The sequence below is a fragment of the Cystoisospora suis genome (assembly GCF_002600585.1).
Source record: "Cystoisospora suis strain Wien I chromosome Unknown contig_29, whole genome shotgun sequence".
NCBI classification, from domain to species: Eukaryota; Apicomplexa; class Conoidasida; order Eucoccidiorida; family Sarcocystidae; genus Cystoisospora; species Cystoisospora suis.
In genome coordinates this window covers 18,678-28,028 of record NW_027152831.1, presented here as the reverse complement: position 1 = coordinate 28,028, position 9,351 = coordinate 18,678, and the positions used below count along the sequence as shown (strand labels likewise).

The 9,351-nt window shown below is 53.3% G+C and overlaps 1 protein-coding gene across 1 annotated transcript in view; it reads left to right on the top strand.

Moving 5' to 3' along the window:
- The window catches only part of CSUI_000067 (transmembrane), a 16,462-nt gene extending 7,111 nt beyond the window's left edge, over nt 1-9,351 (top strand). Inside the window, exons 5-10 of the mRNA XM_068060301.1 lie at nt 6-40; nt 982-1,119; nt 1,344-1,507; nt 2,341-2,683; nt 3,363-8,458; nt 8,860-9,351. Coding sequence (XP_067927724.1) covers nt 1,098-1,119; nt 1,344-1,507; nt 2,341-2,683; nt 3,363-8,458; nt 8,860-9,081 — 5,847 coding nt within the window. The 5' untranslated portion in view covers nt 6-40; nt 982-1,097 and the 3' untranslated portion in view covers nt 9,082-9,351. The remainder of the gene's footprint in view (nt 1-5; nt 41-981; nt 1,120-1,343; nt 1,508-2,340; nt 2,684-3,362; nt 8,459-8,859) is intronic.

Here is a 9,351-nt window from a genome sequence, read left to right as displayed (position 1 = left end):
TTTGCTGTTTACGTCTTCGACCTCTTTACTATTCTCCCCGGTGAGTTCGGAGTGTCGTCGTGCAGTCAAAAGATCATGAATGGCCTGAGCCACGTACGCACCCTGAGGACGCATGCGGGTCAGACGAGTTCTATCGCGTGTATCCTCTTTTACTTTGGTATGTTGTGTCTCCTTGTCTCTGGTGAATGGGGCTTGCTCTAGAGACTTATACTGGGCAAGAGGGTTACACCGGGATCGGGGGGGGTTTTGTCCAGGTCTGAGAAAACGATAGCGTCTCAACATCATCGTGCTGACGGTGCGCTAGTGCCCGCTGGAACTTCTAACTTGATATTGAGGTTTGTCGGGGGTTTCCCCGACTCAGCTTTCGTTCTTGAGGTTGAATTCTCTATGTACTTACGCAGTCCAAGCACTCCGTACACGATACATACAACCACATTAGGAGACAGCGGCGGCCAGCGACTATGCGTTTTCCCGCTGGGGTCTGGGTATTTTTATGTATCCACCTACGGACGAACATGTATGTCTGCGCAGGCTTGTGTGAATAAAATCAGATAGATAGATAGTAGCGTAGAGAGTCTTTGTGAACTGTGGACATGAGAGTGACGTTCCACTTCTCGATGTAACGCGATAAACCTTAGCAAAACTGTCTGCACTCCTTACAAGGGCAACGTCACTGTCTACCTTCTGACTAGATGAGTCAGCAGGGTCGTACATTTCGGTTTTGCTTGTTTGTTTCCGAGTGCCCGTCGAGCCCTCCCGCGGGACACAAGAGATGGCTTTTCTGGTAAGAACGCATCTTGGAGTGCAACGAAGCACTTTCCGTTAGTATGTGTGTACCGGTCCCCGGAGCGACATAGTTTCAGCTTGCGCACGTGTCGCGTACGTCTAACTGTTGAAAGAGCCTACCTTTCTCATCTTCAGAATGGTCTTACCTTGTCTCTGGTTGTCTCGTACGGCTTCTCCAATCTGCGTTTCCTGCAGGTATTTTAGTCTACTGTATCGCCACCCGGTACAACCTTGTTAACAGCGGCTTTTGTACGAAGCGAAATGCTTTCTGGCTTGGGGTTATCGCACCCTTCGGCATCTCGTGGCTTCTAATGAACGATGTCTACTTTTCAGGTAAGGAGACTGGTGAACTCGCTCCTTTCCGACCATCCTTTTTTTTTTTTTTGCCTGGAGGCCACATCCCCGGCCACTTTTCCGCATGCCCCTCTCGGCAGCAGACAAGCTGAGTCGCTTTTCAGTTCTGTATGAGTGTAGAAACAGACTGTGAGTCGAACAGGGCAACACTAAAGTGAAGTCGCCGTCTGCGCGTGTGTTTGTTATACCTGAATGCCTGCCAGGCTTGTTCACGTGGTCCTCTCTCTTCTTCTCACTCATGTGCAACTTCATCGCTCCTATCGGGGTGTATATACTCGCGTGTACGAAGATCCCTCCTCTTCAGCGCAACCTCCAGGGAAAACGAGGGAAGATTCTTTTCAATCCACAGCTTCGTCGGAATGTCCAGGTGCGTCACCGACTTCCTTGGCGTGTATGGGCTTACACTCCTCTCTACCCGCAGGATCGAGCATGCATGTGCATGTCCCAGCAGACTAACCAACTACTCCAGTCTCACAGCTAGGCTGGTTTGACTCGGTGGTACGGGCATTGGAAAGGTAGCAGAAGTTTGACTACAGGCGATTACGTCTTCGTGGCCGGTGCTCGCATTTCAAGCAGTTAGCAGTATGTGAGAATGTATTATCTTCAAGGATCTGTTGCAGGCATGGTTGTGCAGGCAGTGCTTCGAGCGTAAGCCTCATAGTTTGTGTGACTGCGTTGTGATGTCATACAAGTACGCGTGGAGTTGTTGTTTTTCTCTTTATCCGCGAGCGTGGGGCCCACCACGGCTGGGGTGGAGTGACTGACGAAGATCTAGGCAATCACGCGGATCAGTACAGGGTGCCTGACGCTAGGTTCCATGGCTGTTGCCCCGGCTGGACAACTGCCTTGTCCTCGCAGCCTTATAGTGTTTGCCACGGCCCCGTCTAGTATGGAAGACCTTTGATCCCTCGTTGCTGCATTTCTCTTCCGGCGAATGGCTACTGTGAGGTAGATAGTTTTTTACAAATGCATCTCCCATCTTCCTTGGTTCTCTTCCATTGTCAATTTCCCTGTTCGACGTGACACTCTTGGGGTTGCTTCTGTTTCTCTACGTCTTCTCGAGTGACTCCTCTTCTGTCGTGAGCTCCTCTTCTCCGTAATTTTGACTGCTCTGCCTTTACTCTGTTGGTAGTGTTCCGACAGTCCCCCGTGCTCTAGTGTCGTTACGTTTGGTGGTGTCTGTCTGTCTGACCTTTCCAGGGGCTAGGGGGTGGCCAGCGCACTGCAGAGCAAGTCCGGCTTTCCCTACTGCAGTGGCTTCGATCAACGCTGAAAGACGAAGCACGCACGGGGGAGTGTGACCCACAGTTGCTTCATCTTCTTCTCTCTCCCTCAACACCATCCAGTGCAGCACAGTTGGACTCTGGTGCTCCAGGAAATGGAGAGTCGTCTCCGTATGAAGATGGGGGAACTGACATTCTAGATTCTCTCACGCATCATCGAAGTGCTTGGCTGAGAGAGGAAGCTGCTACTGCGGCCGTAGCCGCCGCAGCTCTACAGATAAGAGATGGGTTCCTTCCCGCTGGCCCCTACAGGAAGCCACGTGAGTGAATACTAGACTGGCCGTTGCGCGGCCTGAATCACCGGACTCTGGGGCGCAGCATCTGATTTTTCCCCGGACATCGTCTTGGAAGACCCAAGTTCGCTCTTTCCAAGGCTGAGCAGTGTGACAAGAGAAAAGCGCGCGTAGTTTTGGCTCAGGGGTTTTGTCTTACGCGACGTCCTCAAGCAAGCGATTTTCACTCGTAGTACTGTTCCGTAGTAGAAGAGACGCAAATAACAGCGAGTGGTATTATGGGGACAGGCACATACGAGTCGGATTCCGACCGGCGTTTACCTATCTGTAGACTACGGACCTCAGGCCTCTTTCACTGTTCACCCCATATGTACTCTAATGAGACGGTTCTTGAGTACAGTTGGATAGTTCTCGTATTTTACTCCATTGATATACCTCTCTTCCGTCGTCATACTTCCGTGTAGCTTCCTCTCGGGAGGGGCTGTTGAGGCTGATAAAAGAGTAGTAGCTGGGCAATGCGCCGTTCCCTCACCTGAAAAGAGAGGGTTCCCAGGGGGAGGGGGTCCATGCTGAAGAATAGGAATTTTGTCTTTGCAGCAACACATGAGTCACCATTACTGTGACTGTAAGCCGAAGTGTAGCCTTCAAGTGGGGAGGGCTGTGAGGTAATCTACCTGGAAATTTTCGTATTTTTTTGTCCTCCCAGGCTCACCCCTGTCGTCTCTTGGAGGATCTTTATCCATACTACCAAGCAGTGACGACAGCGGTACGACAGGCAGCGCAGGTAGCGCAGGTGAAAACTCTCCTCGCGCGTCTTTTGCCTCACCTACTCCTTTTTCTCCCAAGAGTCACGGACATAGTCAGCACCTATCTCCGGCGTCTTCGATCCAGACTTTGCCAGGGGACCTGCGTTCAAGTTCCTCCTCTCAACTTCCTCTGTGCTCACGATCCCATTCTCTTGTTTCGGGTCATAGCGCTAAGGCTTCTACAGCAGAAGAGCTGCCGTCTGCGCGAAGAGCTGCCTCTATGACGCACAGCGACAAGAGAAGAACGCGGAGACATTCCTTCAAGTCGTTTCTGAGTGTGGATAGAGGCAAAGGGAAGCTGTCCTACACATCTTCTCCCTCTGACGGAGGATCGTCTACTCCTTCTTTAGCTCCTCCTGGGGGACTATCTCGAGAAGAGGAATTTAATCAGAATACAAGGACTGATGAGGCAATGGGTTCTCCTCTCCACAGGACTTGGGACCGGGCTGCTTTAGATGAAGTAGGACTCCGACTGAAACAGCTTGCCGCCTCAGGCCAAGAAGGCGAAGAGAGAGGGGAGGAAGAAGAGGAGGAGAGAGGAGGCGACAGTCGTATATCTCGGGACAGAGTGGCTGGATCTCCGGTTTCTCATTCTCCTTCAACACTTTCGGTCTCAAAGGGGGGTGATATGGGAACTTCAGGCAATAGAGCCAACGACGGCAGAACGCACCCGGGGAACGGGTTTGGGTCTCCGCCCCGTCGTCGCGCGACGGGAAGCAGTACGGGATCTCGTGAGACTTCCGACGGAAGGCGATACCTCAAAGAGTGCTTACCGTATCCTACGCCTTACAGAGAAGAAAGCGAGTATCATCATACCCTATCCAAAGAAGACTCTAGGGCGCTGGGCAGAGACGGTTGTTTCCCTGTACCATCGGTCGGATCACGGAATGCACGCATGCTTCGATTCCATCCTGGATACACCACAGCAAGAGCAGCGGAAGAAGAACGAGGAGGCTTAGGAGGAGAGGTAAACCTCTATAGGCACTCCAGTCCCAGTGAGTCCGAAGAAGAGGTCGCGGAATGTGTGAGTCGAGACGTCGATGATGATGCAGCAGCAATCAGGGCCCAACTCCAGTTGCCTCAATTGCTTTTATTGCATGCGGATGAGGTAGAGAAGAATGTCTGGCTTCTGCCTCCGGAGTACGAAGACCAAAGTGTCAGCGTGAAACGGGAGGACTCAAGGAGCGAGGGGTGGAATGGCGGAGAAGAAAGACGAGGAGGAGTGGGAGGGTATGCACAACCAGGGGAGTACAGCTGGCAGCACGAGTCTGGACAGGAGACGTCAGAGGGAATAGGACAAACAGGAGAACCGAGCGGTGAGCAACGCAGGCCCGAAGGCGGACTCCTGGAGGAGAACAAGACACTAGAGATCCTTTCGTCAGCACAGGCAGCAGCAAGGGAGAAGACATCCCGAGGACGACGCACGGCTCGTTGGTCGCCTACGGACAAGGCAGTAGCATTTCACGATGAGACACTGGAAACGAAGGCTCTATTTCATCCTGAGTCGAGGCGCCTCGAACCAGGGGAGACGGTAACCAGCGAATCAGAGGAAGCGTCTCACACTTTTCAAGGAGACAGCCATCGTAGAAAGCAGACTTTCTCTGGTGCTACTGTCCCTTTGGCGAGAAGAGGTGGGCATGCGCAAGGCTCGCGTGTCTCAGATACGACCGTAGCAGAAGTAAGTCCCCGTTCTCACGTACCAGCGACATCTGAGTTTGTATCTCCGCTTTCCGGCGATGTCCGGAGTAGCAGCAGATCCGGAAGCGATTTCGCGGGTTCAGCTTCACATGCTTCTTTCTCTTTACCGCCTGGCGCAGAGGCGGGGGCCGGAACGGCTCCTAAAGACGCGTCCTTAAATGAGGGAATGTCTTTCGCAGAGAATGCAGGTTTTCGTTCTTCTTACGGAAGGAGGAGAAGTCGGCGTCTTGATAGCTCGGTGCGGGCATCTTCAGCAGGGTCTTTCAGCTTTTCTAACCCTCCGTCTTTCTGGCATTCTTCCACCTCCGTACACACTACAGCCCCTTTGGTCTCCTTGTCGTCAGCACTCTCGTGTCCCCTGTCAGCACCGGTTGACCGGACAATACGCAGTGCTCCCAGGCGTCCACCTGAGAGTGGACACAAGTTTGACCGGGCTCAGTCATGTGGAGGGCCCGGTGCATTTGGCTGGGCTCGAAGTATGACCCCTGATCCTTCCTCACTTCTCCCACGAAGCGGTGGACACAAGCTGCTGTCTGCAACCTCCGGTCATTTTGCTTCTTCTCACACCTGCGGTGGGGGGGCGGGTTCGTCTCGCCTACTTCCCCGAGAAGACTCTGTAGAGCGCCTTGGTATTGGGAAGCTCGGGAAAGAAGTCCTTCTTCGTCAGCAGCGTCAGTGGCTAGCTGCTCAGCAAGCGAGTAGTGCTAGTAGGCAGCGGAGACTACTGAGCAGAAGACACACTTTGAGTGGTCGTCTGCTAGGAGGCTTTTCAAGACAGGTTTCGTCTTTTCCCCTCCGCCGAGGGCGTACAGGGCTCGATGAAACTTTCAGCAGTCGCAGGCTGCGTCCGAGTCGCACAGTGGCTCCCGAGGTGGATTCCCTGTTCTCTTGTTGCTCAAATAATTTCTCGGAGGCCTTCCTCGCCGCTGAGGGACTAGAAGCTCCGCTCCTTTTGCGACAGCTGAAAGAAAGGAAAAAGCAGGAAAAAGACGCACATGCAGAAGAACGTAGGAGTCTCCAGGAAGCTCAACAAGGAGTGCCGGGGATCGTTTCTTCACAAGACTGCAGGAGCAAGCCTATTCGTTCGCTCACTCTAGGCGATCCCGCGTTTCTTGTGGAAAGCCGACGAAGTTCAAGAACAGGATGGCGGAGAGAGACAGGCTTGAGAAGCGTAGGGTTACCAGATCTCGTACCAGGGCCTCCGAAACTCAGGCGTTCTCTCACTGTCTTCGGCGGTGCTGGGCAGCAGTACACCCAAGGCTCCAGCAAACTAGCCAGGGCGGCAGCAAAGGCAGCTAGGGAGCTAGTAAGTTTCGCACCGAAGCTTATTCTAGGGACAAGTCAGAGAGAGAGGTCACGCCCGCTGGAAGAACAGAACGCAGAGACAGGGATCCTGGAAGGAACGCCAGGGGCCACACGGTTGAGAGCAGGAGCGCAAACAGAGGATGGAGAGAAGGGGCCTGCATACAAGGAAAATACACTGCTGCGAAGAGCAGAGACGACGAGTTGGGATATGTTTAGGAGGAGAAACGATGAGCCAGAGAAAGAGCGGTGTGTCCGCGTGCTTATGGAGACCGGGGAGAAGACGGCGAGGGCCGAAGGGGAAAGGAGGGGCACGGAGCGAGAACGGCGGGAAGAAGAGTCCCCGCGTTCACGGAACAAGCACCAAGGCAACAACAACAACGCGGAGGAGAAGAAGCAAGCAGAAAGTGTACTGGAATCTCCGCTCTCGTGTTCACTTTACTCATCTCTAGGTTCTGAAGATGAACGGGGTCCGAGGAATTCATCGGAAGACGTAGCTTCTCCTTGCCCTCTTTTTTGCTACTCCAATCACGCAGTAGAACAACTGTCATCGTCTTCCGCGAAGCCCAGCATCGCGTCGGCACCAGCAGCTTTCTCCGCGTCTTTATCATCTTCGAAATCTCCTTCTTCTTCCTCTCTGTACTACTCTCCGATGTCCTCTGTGACTGGAGACTCTCGTCTGGGCACTGTACGTCCCTCTCCTCCACTGGCACTGTCGTCCCTGCCTGTTGATGGGGAGGAATCTTCTGTCCTACACTTCACAGAACTCCCAGGAAACATCACCCCTGATAGCCAAGACAGGCTACCCTGCGGATCATGCAGTCTCCCGGCCTTTCCTCTGTCCTCATCGTCTTCATCTCAGCCGGCAACGGGGGACGCGGGCGACCGCAGCCCGAGTTCTGTCAGTCCCTCTCCGAAGGTCGTATTACCAGGCTCGAGACTGGCTCCTGAAGAAAGGGGAGGGAACGGGGATTCTTTGCTTTCCGTTTCTTTTCAACAGGGTGTGGAAAAGGCTCGAGAGCAGAAGACGGCCGGCGACGTGTCTCCTCGCGTTTCCGCCCGTGTGATAGAAAACAAAGCAGATGACAAGGAAGATGTCTTAGGGCTTCGCAAGACACCCCTCTCGTCAGAAGCCGTGAAAGAAAGGGGATCTTTCGGTCATGACAAAAATATAGACTCGACAATCGAAAAGGGGGGGCAAGGGGTTGGTGCAGCACACGCAGCTTCCGAAGAAACGAATCTGGAGAGCAGTGAACCGCCATCCTGTCGGTCCGAGAAAATAGAGGGCGGTGAACAACCAGTGCCCACATCCCAAGGTTCGTCTCGCAGTACATCGCGGTTCGCACCCGGTGGAACCCTAGCATCAGTTCTTAAAGCTCCGTCGCTGTCTCGGTTTCCCTTCTCCGGATCTCAAAGCCCAGACTTCGTGCGGTCGTATCAAGGCTTGCATGGTCAAGAGTGGAAGTCGAAGGCAGCGCCGCTTTTGAGCTCAGAACCAGAATTTGATGTTTTGCGCTCTCCCCCGTTGTCACATGGAGATGAAAAACCCCGGGGCGGCGCTGATGCCAGTGGGGCAGCTGGCAGCTCTCGGCTTGGAGAAAGTAGCTCCCAGTATTCGACTCAAGCCGGGGAGCATACAGCCGGGAAAAGCGGTGTACGCAGTCCCGAACAAGAGACTGGAGTGAATCCGCCTGCAGCGTTAGTTTTGCCCTCGACAGCGGAAGGACAGCAGGACGCAGCGCAGCAGCAGGAAGAGAGCACGCCCAGACGTAGTTTGATTTTTCGGGAGCCGGAGAAAGAGACAAAGAGTGTACGAGCCCCAGGAGAGTTTCAAAGACGAAGAGGGAAAACGGCTTCCGTGTGCATGCCTGCCTGGAACAGCCCCTCCTCTCGCTACGGGCAAGCGGCCTCTCAGGAAGACCAAGAAGAGAAGGCAGAAGGACGGAGACAGAGCGGCAATAATACAGACATACATGCGAGTCTACCCACTATTCAGGTAAGATCCTGTTGTTCTTTTCTTTACCGTTGGAGAGCAGCACAACATGAATTGAACGAACGTGTTCATAAAAAACGACATCCAGCTCATAATCACAGAGTAGGTGGCACTAAGCAGGGAATAGGTGTGCTGTAGAGATATATCCATGTGCTTGCAGAGGGGCAGATGCATGCATTTTTCACAGTACAAGAGATAGCCGGCGGTACGATAGGCCGACGCTTGCGGACAATTATAGGAGTTTCATAGTCCTGGAATTTGATCGGACCATGCATTGCTCAGAGGGTCGCACGTGTGTGTTGTTGCCGCATCCTGTCTCGGGGCCTTTTTATTTTTTCTTCAGGGAATCCAGTTACAACCCCGCTTTTCCAGGGGTCTTTTTTTGCTGTTTTGGGTGTGTGCAGGTCACGTTCGCGGACGACCCCGCTGCGCTGTCTGGCTATGAAGACGCGCTCGCCGTCGATGAAGACGTTCTGACCGGTGACTTGCTACCGATCAAAATTCACGTCTACCCCACAGCTTTCCTGAGGAACAAGCATATAGAACTGTCGATCGGTCTCTTGGCATCTCTCCTGCTATGCGCAGCTGTTAGTTTGACTTATCAAGTGTTTTATGGAGAGGATTAACAGCGAGGGGTGATGGTGCTTTGACGGACAACAGGACGACGAAAGGTTTTGATTTTTCCCCGGAGAGTATGACATTGTCTTCCCGGTCCAGCAGGAGTGTTTCTGTTTGTTGCTGCATAGTCGGAAGACCTCTCTTATTTCGGTCTTGCATTTTCACTTCCTTTCCCGGGTGGGCAACTTCCGTTTGACCGAGCTTGATCCAACGTCAGGAGGCAAAAGGGAGCTGTTGGCATACGAATAAGAAGACACTCCTTGAAATCCCACTGGGCT